We start from the raw sequence: 15,105 nt of genomic DNA, 5'->3' as shown, positions 1-15,105 counted from the left end.
AGACCACAGCAATGTTTTTTATACTTTCCCTCGTTACATAAGATTTGGTTCAGGTGATCACCTAATCAGAAGCACATTAAGTAGAATGAGGTGGACTTTGGTTGGAATTCAACTTACACTGGAATGGAATGGCTGTCAGACATGTAGAGATGGGGATTTTAGAAAACTGTGCAGTGGTCTCTTAATTTTGGCCAGAGCTGTATATAAATATATATATATACACACATATGTATATAATTTTATTAGTCAATATGTTTAACAACTTTCCTTTTTTTCACTTTGAACTTTTTTTTTTCAGTCCCCACAAAGGAATAAAGGGACGAAAAAGCAATTGTTTTATAGCTTGTACTCTGCTATGCCTGTGAAACACATGGCAGCGATGGGCGCTTTCTGCAGACCAGTGTCTGCCATGACAACCCATCAGCACTCGGCAATTGTGTCCCAGGGGTGAGTCGATGGGCACCCAAATGGACCCCCAGCCTGGATAGCGGTGCTTAAATGCCATGACTGACAGCTATGATTGACAGCAACGCCAGATACCGGCTCTGTAACACAGCCGGCATCTGCTCTGTGGGGAGCAGGTTCAGCTCTGGAGCCTGCTCCATACACCTTGTCTCATTCCATGGCTGATATTTGTCATGGAGTGTTAAGGGGTTCAGTATATTTTATTGTACACATACAGAGCATGTACCACTGGAAATTCAGGCATGTCACATGACATCACCAAAGCTATATCATTTGCATAGTATCACTTGCACAGTTTTGACAGCAGGTGAGGAAGGCAACACCATGTGTATTTAGGTCCAAATATATGTAGAAAGAACAGCATATCTATGTATACACAATATAAGCTATAAAAAAATGACCCAAGTTTGAGTCAAAATCAAGTAGAGAATATCATTTGGGCACTGGATGCTGGAAGATTTATTAAGCAATGAATTGGGCAATGAATTGGTATTTCAGAAATAACCCGAATACATTCTAGTAGACAGCAATGGAGCCCAGGAATCTGTAATCTCTTCATAGGTCTATGAACATTTGGATAGTTGCTTGTAGAGGTCAAGAACTCTCTCATCTTGATGGATTTTGGCATTTCCTAAAAGTACCTTATCAAAACAAAGTGCAATTGAATATGATGGAAGGTAAGGTGCATTTTATGAAACATACAAAAAAAGCAGAAAGATAAATACCATACACTATACAGTATATATCACACCTAACCCTGCCATTAGCGGGAGAATAGAAAAGAAACAATACAAAATGACACACAATCCTAACTAATTCTTCTCTTTTTAATAACTCAGGACTCCTAGTCGTACGCCACATTAATTTACCTATTTTTGCAGAGTATATCTTTTCATACAAAAGGGTTGTAAATACCCAATGTTTCCATCCACCTATGGTTGGGCCTTCCTTAGGTTTTACCATGTCCCGTTGGCACAAGATCTCAGATATTACTCCTGCTATCTCCCTAGCATATCGTATGCTCAGAGGGGTTCTTTCACTATAAATTACTTAATCCCATCGGTTCGCTGTAGATTTGAGTTGAGCAAAAAGATTAGCAGGACCCTGTCCGCTGGACCAGAGCCTTGGAATCCTCCTCCACCCTGCTGGCATCTCCAGCTCCTCTTCTGATTAGTAGGCCAGGCACAATGTTGTATGTGCTCCTCACAAGATATCGCAAGGCGGGTCCTGCATATCTTTTTACTCAACTCTATTAAAAATAAATAAAATTAGTTGTACTCACCAACCTCTGCTCCAGCACCGGCTCTCGCTGCAGCTCCTGGTGACTGATTACAAGCTGCAGCGGTGATGTCACAACCACAGCGCACATGAACGCTGCAGCCAATCACTGGGCTCACAAGTAATGCAGATGTAGACGGCACTAGCCACTTAGCCCAATGATGGCTGCAGTGGTCAAGTGTGCTGTAGTCAGGACATTACCATTGCAATTTGTATACAATACCAGGAGCAACAGCGGAGAGCCGTTGCTGGAGCAGGGGTTGGTGAGTACAGCCGATTTTATTATTTTTAACTACAGGAAGGCAATGGTGTTAAATTATAGATGGAAAATCCTGTTAATAACTTGCTTTACTTTACATATCAAAATGGAGAGAGAAAAATAACAAGAAAGTCTCACTGTCTGTTACCAGGTTCTGGTTCTGGTCCTGTAATACCTGCACTAAAAGTAACACAAGTTATACTACTTTCTACTAAACATGCACTCTCCATGTTCCTATTAGCTGTGAGTGATTGGGAACATTCTTCTTTACAACCAGAAGCCGAATGCTCTTATCGACCAAACACTGAATGCTTGATACAACTGTGTTCAGTTAGAGCAATCTGTTAGAGCGAAGTGTGCCAGCAGGAGCGCAAATCTCTCTCCTCTTGTAATAGTTTGCTACAATGTATCAGTGAAGGAAATAGAAAAGTGTGTTCAGCTCACAGGGGACGGCATACACTGAATACAATTTGTAGGAAACTCAATATCTGATTAAAAAATATTGTACCTTCACTTTAGAATAAAAAAAAAAATGCTGACAGTTAACCAGTCCACGGTGTACAAAGTGGCCCAGAAGGAACAAGCTTGTCATAACTGATACTTGTAGATCTGTAAATTACTTTATTATTATATTGTCCTTATAGATCTATGTTCTGTAACGACCATGGGGATATAAAGAATTCTGTTGCAAACCCAAGATCTTGTTACAAAAAGGAGCTGAATTATTGAGCTGCAATCAGTGGGTTCCTGATAACCTGTAATTTGTTGTGACTTCATGGTCGGTATGTGGGTGGTTGTGCTGAATCTATTTAGGGGCACCGCATACTAGCATCGGTACACACTGACAAAGCAGTACTTTACACAAAGCAGTTAAGAATAGTGGCACAATAACTTTCTTAAGATGTAAAGAATTGGCACTGGACTGTCGTTTTTATGCGATATGTTCATCAATGTCACTGTGCCATGATCTAAGAGGTTACCCACTAATGCCAGCCTATGTATGAGCCCCCTAGAAAAGGGTAGTAAGTCAAAGCTTTGTGGTTTTAGGCTGCCTTATTCAACCTTTAAATATAACATCTCATGTCTAGGTTAATAACTAGGAAATTATCTTTGGGTAACGATCATTCATAGGAGCTGACATCAGTTAGCAGTAGTGTTGAGCGATACCTTCCGATATCAGGAAATATCGTATCGGATTGGATCGGGCCGATACCCAAAAAGTATCGGATATCGCCGATTCCGATACCGGAAACCAATGCAAGTCAATGGGACACAAATATCGGAATGAAAATAAACCCTTTCTTTCCTTGTAGGTTAATTCTACATGAAGTAAAACAACTAAGAATAATGTAGAATGACATGAAAAGCCGGCAATTCATCAGCGGCATTCACCGGTACCCGACAATTTACAACAGAAAGAATAGAGCTTCACACATAGATTAGATAGATAGAAACATGTCAGTCACATATATATGAAGTACAGTGACAGTGTTGCTTACAGAACTTGTCATTTAGTGTAAAGGATTTATTAAAAAAAATATTAGTGTTTTCGTGCACCGTCTCTTTAAAAAAGCCGGCCGGCAATTCAGCATCTGTACCCGACAATTTATAACAGACAGAATAGAGCTTCACACATAGATTAGATAGATAGAAACATGTCAGTCACATATATAAGAAGTACAGTGACAGTGTTGCTTACAGAACTTGTCATTTAGTGTAAAGGATTTATTTAAAAAAATAATAGTGTTTTCATGCACCGTCTCTTTAAGAAAGCCGGCCGGCAATTCAGCATCTGTACCCGACAATTTAGAATAGAAGGAATAGAGAATCACACATAGATTAGATAGATAGAAACATGTCAGTCACATATATATGAAGTACAGTGACAGTGTTGATTACTGTACTTGTCATTTAGTGTTAAAATAAAGGATTTATTTAAAAAAAAATTGGCGTGGGGTTCCCCTTAATTTTAGGCTCTAGCGGAGGTTAAGCAGACAGCTGGGGCAAATGTTTGAAGCCTGGGAAGGGGGTAATACCCACGGAGCTTCCCAGGCTACTAATATCAGCCCCCAGCTGAATACCTAGCCTTTACTAGCTATTAAAATGGGGGACCCCCCCAAAAAAATGACGTGGGGTCCCCCCTAATTTAATAGCTAGCACAGGCTAGGCAGACAGCTGGGGGCTGATATTAATAGCCCAGGAAGGGAGCCATGAATATTGGCCCCCTCCCAGGCTAGAAACACCAGCCGTCAGCCGCCCCAGAAATGGCGCATCCATAGGATGCGCCAATTCTGGCACTTAGCCTCGCTCTTCCACGCTGCCCTGGTGCGGTGGCAGGGGGTAATAGGGTTGGGGTTGATGTCAGCTTATAATGCCAGCTGACATCAAGCCCAGGTTAGTAATGGAGAGGCGTCTATAAGACACCCCCATTACTAACCCCATAGTCAAAGTTAAAAGAAAACACAAACACCCAGAGTAAAGTCCTTTAATTGAAATAAAGACACAATTCTTTATTGTTCTAAATTAAACCATACTTACCATCACACCCATTCCAGCTGAAGCCAACGATCTCCTGCAATAAAAGAAAAATAATAAAGCAACCTCATCCTTACCTTTCGATGGTTCCCAGGACAGCTCCAGCTCTGCTACATCGAGATGACAGGCTGGACCGCAGCAGAAAGCTGCCATCCAGCCTGTCATCCCGCAGACACTGAGAAGCGCAGGCATGCTTGCGCTCCTCAGTGTCTCTCTGTGACGTCATCCAGATGAGCCGAGTTCATGTCCAATGAACTCAGCTCACCTCATGCACGTCACTGACAGCGTGGGAAAATTCTCCTGCACTCAGCGCTTCAGCGTGAGAATTCTCCCACGCTGTCAGTGACATACATGAGGTGAGGTCATGTCCAATGAACTCAGCTCACCTCATGCACGTCACTGACAGCGTGGGAAAATTCTCACGCTGAAGTGCTGAGTGCAGGAGAATTTTCCCACGCTGTCAGTGACGTACATGAAGTGAGCGGAGTTCATTGGACATGACCTCGGCTCATCTGGATGCCGTCACAGCCAGACACTGAGGAGTGGAAGTATGCCTGCGCTTCTCAGTGTCTGCGGGATGACAGGATGGATGGCAGCGTTCTGCTGCGGTCCAGCCTGTCATCTCGATGTAGCAGAGCTGAAGCTGTCGTGGGAGCCATGGAAAGGTAAGGATGAGGTTGCTTTATTATTTTACTTTTATTGCAGGAGATCGTTGGCTTCAGCTGGAATGGGCGTGGTGGTAAGTATGGTTTAATTTAGAACAATAAAGAATTGTGTGTTTATTTCAATTAAAGGACTTTTTTCTGGGTGTTGTGTTTTTTTAAATACTTTACTAGAAATTCATGGTGGTCATGTCTAATATTGGCGTGACCCCATGAATTTTGGGCTTAGGGCCAGCTGATAATGCCAAGCTGGCCTTAACCCCTTTATTACCCAGTGAGCCACCGCACCAGGGCCCTGGATGAGTTGGGTACAGCGCCAGAAGATGGCGCTTCTATGAACGCGCCATTTTCTGGGGCGGCTGCGGACTGCAATTTGCAGCGGGGGTGGCCCAGAAAGCTTGGGTCTTCCTGCGCTGCGGATTCCAGCCCCCAGCTGCCTAGTTGTATCTGGCTGGGCACAAAAATAGGGCGAAGTCCCACGCATTTTTTTTTAAAATTATTTCATGAAATTCATGGAATAATTAAGAAAAAAAGGGCTTCCCTATATTGTTGTGTCCAACCAGGTACAAATAGGCAGCTGGTGGTTGGGGGCAGCCCATTCCTGCCTGCTGTACCTGGCTGGACACAAATATAGTGCGAAGCCCCACGTCAATTTTTTTTTAATTATTTCATGAAATAATTTTTTTAAAAAAGGGCTTCCCTATATTGTTGTGTCCGGCCAGGTACAAATAGGCAGCTGGTGGTTGGGGGCAGCCTGTTCCTGCCTGCTGTACCTGGCTGGACACAAATATAGGGCGAAGCCCCACGTCAATTTTTTTTAAAATAAGTCCTTTATTTTAACACTAAATGACATTTGAGGAGTTAATAAAGATGCAGTCCCTAAATTATTATTTATTTTTTAATTAATTTTTCCCAAAACTTTTGACGTGGGCTTCGCCATATTTTTGTATGCCAGCCAGGTACAGCATCCAGCTTCTATGAACGCGCCATTTTCCGGGGTGGCTGCGCACTGCAATTTTCAGCGGGGGGAGGGGGGGGGGCAGAAAGCTTGGGCCTCCCTGCGCTGCAGATTCCATCCCCCAGCTGCCTAGTTGTACCTGGCTGGACACAAAAATAGGGAGAAGCTTCACGTATTTTTTTTTTTTAATTATTTCATGAAATTCATGAAATAATTAAGAAAAAAAGGGCTTCCCTATATTGTTGTGTCCAACCAGGTACAAATAGGCAGCTGGTGGTTGGGGGCAGCCCGTTCCTGCCTGCTGTACCTGGCTGGACACAAATATAGTGCGAAGCCCCACGTCAATTTTTTTTAAATCATTTCAGGAAATTCATGAAATAATTTAAAAAAATTGATGTGGGGCTTCGCCCTATATTTGTGTCCAGTCAGGTACAGCAGGCAGGAACGGGCTGCCCCCAACCACCAGCAGCCTATTTGTACCTAGCCGGACACAACAATATAGGGAAGCCCTTTTTTTCTGAATTATTCCATGAATTTCATGAATTTAAAAAAAAAAAAACGTGGAGCTTCGCCCTATTTTTGTGTCCAGCCAGGTACAACTAGGCAGCTGGGGGCTGGAATCTGCAGCGCAGGGAGGCCCAAGCTTTCTGGGCCCCACCCGCTGCAAATTGCAGTCCGCAGCCGCCCCGGAAAATGGCGCGTTCATAGAAGCGCCATCTTCTGGCGCTGTACCCAACTCATCCAGGGCCCTGATGCGGTGGCTCACTGGGTAATAAAGGGGTTAAGGCCAGCTTGGCATTATCAGCTGGCCCTAAGCCCGAAATTCATGGGGTCACGCCAATATTAGACATGACCACCATGAATTTCTAGTAAAGTATTTAAAAAAAACACAAACACCCAGAAAAAAGTCCTTTAATTGAAATAAACACACAATTCTTTATTGTTCTAAATTAAACCATACTTACCATCACGCCCATTCCAGCTGAAGCCAACGATCTCCTGCAATAAAAGAAAAATAATAAAGCAACCTCATCCTTACCTTTCCATGGCTCCCACGACGGCTCCAGCTCTGCTACATCGAGATGACAGGCTGGACCGCAGCAGAACGCTGCCATCCAGCCTGTCATCCCGCAGACACTGAGAAGCGCAGGCATACTTCCACTCCTCAGTGTCTGGCTGTGACGGCATCCAGATGAGCCGACAATGAACTCGGCTCACCTCATGTACGTCACTGACAGCGTGGGAGAATTCTCCTGCACTCAGCGCTTCAGCGTGAGAATTTTCCCACGCTGTCAGTGACGTGCATGAGGTGAGGTCATGTCCCATGAACTCGGCGCACCTCATGCACGTCACTGACAGCGTGGGAGAATTCTCACGCTGAAGCGCTGAGTGCAGGAGAATTTTCCCACGCTGTCAGTGACGTGCATGAGGTGAGCTGAGTTCATTGGACATGACCTCGGCTCATCTGGATGACGTCACAGAAAGACACTGAGGAGCGCAAGCATGCCTGCGCTTCTCAGTGTCCGCGGGATGACAGGCTGGATGGCAGCGTTCTGCTGCGGTCCAGCCTGTCATCTCGATGTAGCAGAGCTGAAGCTGTCCTGGGAACCATGGAAAGGTAAGGATGAGGTTGCTTTATTATTTTACTTTTATTGCAGGAGATCGTTGGCTTCAGCTGGAATGGGTGTGGCGGTAAGTATGGTTTAATTTAGAACAATAAAGAATTGTGTCTTTATTTCAATTAAAGGACTTTTTTCTGGGTGTTTGTGTTTTTTTTAAATACTTTACTAGAAATTCATGGCGGTCATGTCTAATATTGGCGTGACCCCATGAATTTCGGGCTTAGGGCCAGCTGATAATGCCAAGCTGGCCTTAACCCCTTTATTACCCAGTGAGCCACCGCACCAGGGCCCTGGATGAGTTGGGTACAGCGCCAGAAGATGGCGCTTCTATGAACGCGCCATTTTCCGGGGCGGCTGCGGACTGCAATTTGCAGCGGGTGGGACCCAGAAAGCTTGGGTCTCCCTGCGCTGCAGATTCCAGCCCCCAGCTGCCTAGTTGTACCTGGCTGGACACAAAAATAGGGCGAAGCGCCACACATTTTTTTTTTTAATTATTTCATGAAATTCATGGAATAATTAAGAAAAAAAGGGCTTCCCTATATTGTTGTGTCCGGCTAGGTACAAATAGGCAGCTGGTGGTTGGGGGCAGCCCGTTCCTGCCTGCTGTACCTGGCTGGACACAATTATAGGGCGAAGCCCCACATAATTTTTTTTTAATTATTTCATGAATTTCCTGAAATAATTAAAAAAAAATTGACGTGGGGCTTCACACTATATTTGTGTCCAGCCAGGTACAGCAGGCAGGAACGGGCTGCCCCCAACCACCAGCTGCCTATTTGTACCTAGCCGGACACAACAATATAGGGAAGCCCTTTTTTTCTTAATTATTCCATGAATTTCATGAAATAATTAAAAAAAAAAAAACGTGGAGCTTCTCCCTATTTTTGTGTCCAGCCAGGTACAACTAGGCAGCTGGGGGATGGAATCTGCAGCGCAGGGAGGCCCAAGCTTTTTGCCCTCCCCCCCCCCGCTGAAAATTGCAGTCCGCGGCCGCCCCGGAAAATGGCGCGTTCATAGAAGCTGGATGCTGTACCTGGCTGGCATACAAAAATATGGCGAAGCCCACGTCAAAAGTTTTGGGAAAAATTTATTAAAAAATAAATAATAATTTAGGGACTGCATCTTTATTAAGTCCTCAAATGTCATTTAGTGTTAAAATAAAGGATTTATTTAAAAAAAAAATGGCGTGGGATCCCCCATAATTTTAGTCTCTAGCGGAGGTTAAGCAGACGGCTGGGGCAGATGTTTGAAGCCTGGGAAGGGGGTAAAACCCACGGAGCTTCCCAGGCTACTAATATCAGCCCCCAGCTGAATACCTAGCCTTTACTAGCTATTAAAATGGGGGACCCCCCAAAAAAAAATGACGTGGAGTCCCCTCTATTTTAATAGCTAGCAAAGGCTAGGCAGACAGCTGGGGGCTGATATTAATAGCTCAGGAAGGGTGCCATGAATATTGGCCCCCTCCCAGGCTAGAAACACCAGCCGTCAGCCGCCCCAGAAATGGCGCATCCATAGGATGCGCCAATTCTGGCACTTAGCCTCGCTCTTCCACGCTGCCCTGGTGCGGTGGCAGGGGGTAATAGTGGTGGGGTTCATGTCAGCGCCAGCTGCCATGAAGCCCAGGTTAGTAATGATGGCCGTCTATATGACACCCCCATTACTAACCTACAAAGTGTTAAAAAGAAAAAACACACTACACCCAGAAAAAAATAATTTATTTGAAATAAAACACCATTTTATTTAATTCTTAGTTTACTAAAAAAAAATAGTTACCTGTCCACGTTCCTGCGCTGATCTCCCATGCACAGCTGTCACATCTGGAGATGGTGACAGCTGTGCATGGCTGCTGTAAGCTCACGCTGCCGGGAACACGTCCGCTCCCGGCAGCGGGAGCCACTGACTGAGGTCACCGGAGTGCATTCAGGCAGCGCAGCTCCGGAGACCTCCTTTACGGCAGTGCTGTACCGTGGGAATTTCTCACGATACAGCAGTGCCGTAAAGGAGCTAACCGGAGCAGCGCTGCCTGAACTCCGGTGAACCCTTACGGCCCCGTCATTCTAGCGGCGGCAGCGGTTCAGAGCGGTCACATTCTATGTGGCTGCTCTGAACTGGAGATCTTCGTGGGACACTCGTGGACTACTACGGAGGGGTAAGGATAAGGTTGTGGTTTATTATTTTATATTTTATTACAGGAGATCGATGGCTTCGGGGAATTAGGTGTCTAGGTGAGTATAGGTGTAGTTTTTTATTTTTTACTTTATTTTAGGTGGCGATCGGCGGGGACAGGTAATGTATGAACTAATTTCTTTTAGGTAACCACTGGCCACCAATGACATGTATTTAACATTTATTGGGGACACAGTAGGGCAATTTAAATAGCAGGATCAGGCTGATGGGAACTACTGCTCCCATCGAGCTGATCCTGCTGGCAGGAGTGGACGGGGGACAGACATAGGCCGATGGGAGTAGTAGTGTCACATCGGCCTATGTCTGCCCGCACACACACCCGCACACACACCCGCACACACACACCCCGCACACACACCCGCACACACACCCCGCACACACACACACCCCGCACACACTAATCATGACGGGTCCGGGAGGTGAGGCTGACCTGTGCGGCCGTGGGAAAGTTCATGTGAGTTCATGCAGTCAAGCATGAACTCACATGAACCCTCTGAGGGCACCGCGGCTACTTCAAATGAACAGCTGATCGGCATCACCTGATACCTCAGCTGTTCATTTGAAATAACCGGCGGGAAAGCGCAGCACAGAACGGGAAAGCCGGCGGTGAAGTCTTTTCACTGCCGGCTTCCCCGCCCGGGTCCTTCGCTCCTTGGTGCTGCGCTCCCCGCCCGGTCCTAATTTACGATCGGGATGGGAGGTGGCGAGGGGAGCGGAGGATCGGGGTGGGAGGCTGCGGGGAAGCAGTATGGGGCTGCGTGATTGTTTAAAAGCCGGCGGCTTTTTACCGCGCGCCGGCTTTTAAACAATCAGGAGAATTCTCCCACGCTGGGATGGCATTCTGATGACAAGCTGGATCGCAGCTGAGCGCTGCCATCCAGCTTGTCATCCTTCAGAGACACTGCAGAGCGCAGGCATTATGGGAACTTCCGATTCCGGTATTCGATATTATAAAAGTATCGGAATTAAGTATCGGAATTCCGATACAGTGAATATCGGCCGATACCCGATATTTCAGTATCGGAATGCTCAACACTAGTTAGCAGCGATTAAGTCATCTGTGCAGCACAATAAGCAGTTGTCAGACGACTGTATGAGCCTGTCGATGGTAACTCGATCATGACATGTTAGAGTGACACAAGTAATTAATGTTTTTAGAAATAGACATGACTGGAGCAATCAATCACTAAACCCAGAATACAGACTTACTTCTATCAACTGATCATCATTTTTGGCATGTAAATGTCTTAAGAGATACCAGCGGGCAACGGAGGCAACAGACTCACTGCATACTGCATGGTAAACCACTTTCTCCAAAAGCTGTCTGGTTTTCCTGCAGGAAAAAAAAACATCAGTCTTTATCAGGCAACAGAAAAAAAGAATGGTATATAACTAATACAGCTAAAATAAATGAAAAAACTTCCATTCTTTAAAGGGGTATTCCAATTTACACAAAATATCCCCTACCCACTAAATAGTAACCAAGAAAAAGCAGTTAGTGGTGAAGTCGCCAAGAAAGTCCTCAGAGTATACAAAAGAGCAAACACACAGTCAGCTTTTAGGAGTCCAAGTTAAAGAAAAAAAGTGGAGTTTTATTCATCCATGTAGGCGGATGAATAAAATATTTATTTTTCAATTGGCCCCCTAAGTAACCTCTCTATTGGTCTGGAACAATGGACAAGGGACAACCAGTAGCAATTACCGTAGTATGGATCTTCATCCCTAATCTCTACCAATCTAAATGTAATCAGCTGTTATAAGGCTGCTGTCGGATATCTCATGCGGCAGCTCATTTTCAACGAAAACAAAAATATTAGGCAAGCTGCAATCTAACAAGCATCAGATATCTGGGGGAATGTCAGGATCCAATCATACTCCTTAGATCAGTCGTCCCCAACCTTTCTGACCTTGAGAGCCACATTCAGCTCTGAGAGAGGGTTACAAGCCACATTCAGCATTCGCCCCCCCTCACAATAGTGGCAACCAAAACCCAGATTACAGGTATAATGATAATCAAAGCTTTTCCATAGAAATCACCTTGAAAGAGTATACCAAGATCCAGGGGCTACCACAGTACCCCCATTCAGTATTCTCCCATCAAGCGCTCCCTCCACACTGTTGCATCCAGCTTCAAGCACCTCCTCTGACATGTAGTATCATCCTGTCTCCAGCGTACCATACTTAAATTATCTCTAAACCCCTAAGACCAGTATATGTCATCCAGATCTGCTCTTCTGTGCAGGGCTATTCACAAAATTCACCATTCTGAGATGTTCTCCTCATACCTGTTTGCTAGAGCTTGAGCTAATGCACCAAGCTGGCAGACAGCCGCGAGCCACAATCCATGGGACTGCGAGCCACATGTGGCTCCCGAGCTACAGGTTGGGGACCCCTGCCTTAGATGCTTGTCTCATCCGGCCAAATACATTTCAGCAAGTTTTGGTCTAACATGTATGGCTACCTCTAGTCTATGTGTACTGATGGGGATTTAGATTGTAAGCCACATTGGTACAGATGTTGATGCAACAATCTGCACAACACAGCCGAAACGTGCTTTATTTAAGCTACAATACATATAGCCCTTGTCTCTGCAGCCAATCTTCATTTTTGCATTTTCGTTTTTATCTCCTGTCTTCAAAGAGTGGGATGAGTTGTAGTTTTGAACGACACCATTCATTTAACCATATAATGTACTGAAAAACAGGAAAACAAATTCCAAATGGGACAAAATGGTGAACAAAAAATGTAATTCTGGCATTGTTCTTTTGGGCTTTTGTTATTACGGTGTTCTATTTGTGGTCAAAATGACCAACTAGAAACATGATTCTCCAAGCCAGTATGATTTTTTTTTATTTAAGTTGTGAAAAAAAAAATAAGAAATTTGTAAACAAAAAAAACATTTTGATTTGTGTTACCATTTTCTAAATTCTCTAAAAGTTGTAATTTTTCCTTTGATTGAGCTGTGTGAGAGCTTGTTTTTTTCTTGGTGAGCTGATTTTTTTTTATTTATCCAAATCCATTGTACATGTGACATTTTGATCGATTTTTACTGCATTTTGTTAGGGAGGTAAGGTGCCGTAAAAATCACAAATTTTAGATTTTTTTTCTCTTAATGAATTTTACCAATGAGGCTAATCAATTTTAAATGTTGATAGACTGCACTTTTATGGAAGTGGCAATAGCAAATATGTTTATTTCTGTTTTTTAAAGGTCTTTATTTTTAATGGGGGAGAAGTGGGGTGATTCAAATGTATGTATTTTTAAAAAACAACAACTTTTTTTCATGTCACTGAGTTTCCTACAGGTGTATCAAGATGGCAGTGAAGGGGGTCTTCAAATGGGCCCCTTTGTTTGCCATGGTAAACTATAGATGCCCCACAATTTCGTCACAAGTGGCAGATGGGAGCATGAGAACTGGTGACCGTTCCATTTAAAGCAAATCTGTCACCGGGTTTTTGCTATCCCATCTGAAAACAGCAACATGCAGGGGTAGAGACCCTAATTCCAGTGATGTCTCACTTTTCTGGGTGCTCTTATTGATTAAAAAATATTTTACCTGCTGCAGATCTAGCAATTCTCTGAATGCTGAGCTATGTATAACCCCGCCCACACCACTGATTGGCAGATTTCTGCGTAATCTGTGCACAAGTAGAAAGCTGCCAATCAGTGGTGGGGGTGTAGTTGGACTAACTTGCAACAAATTTACTAGTTTTCTAGTGATAATCTTCTGCTGATAAAGCAGTGATTTTATTATAACTACAGCAAACAGCCTAGTAAGGGACACATCGCAGGAATAAGTGTCTCTGTTCCTACATTATGCTGCTCTCAGATAAAGTGGCAAAAACCTTGTGCAAAATTTACTTGCAATGCCGCTGTTAATGACTGACAGCAGCATTTAAATGGTTATCAGCATTCATCTGAGCTCGGCTCCGACCGATGAAGATAAGACACAGATGCTGGCTATATAATATAGCCAGCATCTAACATGTGTGGAGAGAGACCAAATCCTGAGCCCCTCTCCACATGCTGTATACTTTGCAATGACGTGAATGTATGTCATTTTCCATTAAGGGGTTTAAAATGAGTATAAGTTATATTTCTAACACATGTTTAGAAGTCTGCATAAAATTTACATAATGGTCACCAAAATCTGTCCTATTTCCTATACGAGAGGGTGATATGTCTTAACACTGATCCAGATTTCTTCATACCGAATATAAAAGCTATGCAAGAGTAAATCAGAAAGCAAGGCTTTCGAAAAAGTAAATGGAATTTTTAGACCCTCCAGTCCTATGTGCTCTCTTCCTCACAATTTCTTAATTTTCAGCATATTCTTTCATAAGTTAGGATGGAAAAAACATCTAGAGAGAAATATATTATATATATATGTATTATTTTTTTTTGTAGACAAGTGAAAATTGTTAGAGAAAGATCTGACTTGCTGCAGTACATCCGTATCTCTGCCAGGATGAGATGACAGATGGCCGGCTCTTGGTTGTGTGTGTAACGCAGAGTACTAAACACTAGAGGAGATCACGCCAAATCATAACTGCTCTCAAGAAGATCTCTTTATCTCTAAACATTCATTCATTGTAGTGCTCCACAGAACGATTCATAGATAAAACAACCTGTGCACCCAGGATCATCTACATGTCTGGGGTTGTATTTTGCTTAAAATGTTAAAAAATCCCAAGTAAAAAGAGATTTTTATAGAATTTTCCATCCAAAATGTAAAGATTGTCATGTGTTAGCATTCACAAGTTGGAGTTATTGCCAACACTTATTAAAAAGGTTTCCTTCTTCCAGTTATATTTTCCATTTCCCGTTTTGTTGAGGCAGACATTCTTTTCAAAAGTGACAAGAAGTGCAGCCATATTGATTGTTACCTGAATTATCTTCTCAAAACCTGGTGGTCAGCACCTTGTCATAGCTTGGATATGCAGACTAAATGACAAGATACTGCGAGGTTATATCTGGGAAAGCCCAATGATTACCAAATATGCTGCTTAAATGGTTTGTTAAAAGCAAATAAGTCATTTAGGGAAAGCTGGTAGACAATCCCTTGGGGAGATCCAAAGTGTGTGACTATGAAATAGTGTTTGTTTTTATTTCTTAACAACTTAAGAAAAAAAATGACAA

General features: G+C 43.6%; 1 protein-coding gene across 2 annotated transcripts in view; it reads right to left on the bottom strand.

Moving 5' to 3' along the window:
* Positions 1-773: 773 nt before the first annotated feature.
* Positions 774-15,105, bottom strand: part of SKIC3 (SKI3 subunit of superkiller complex) — a 194,906-nt gene continuing 180,574 nt past the window's right edge. For both annotated transcript variants that reach the window (XM_073678321.1, XM_073678329.1), the window contains exons 40-41: positions 11,176-11,299; positions 774-1,106 (exon numbers count right to left, since the gene is read on the bottom strand). In XM_073678321.1, the coding sequence (XP_073534422.1) occupies positions 1,029-1,106; positions 11,176-11,299 (202 nt within the window). In that variant the 3' untranslated portion in view covers positions 774-1,028. The remainder of the gene's footprint in view (positions 1,107-11,175; positions 11,300-15,105) is intronic.

This window comes from Phyllobates terribilis, unplaced genomic scaffold (genome assembly GCF_046119375.1).
Source record: "Phyllobates terribilis strain yellow unplaced genomic scaffold, ASM4611937v1 Scaffold_1__5_contigs__length_1240528914, whole genome shotgun sequence".
Lineage (NCBI taxonomy): Eukaryota > Metazoa > Chordata > Amphibia > Anura > Dendrobatidae > Phyllobates > Phyllobates terribilis.
This window is presented reverse-complemented; position numbering and strand designations above follow the sequence as displayed.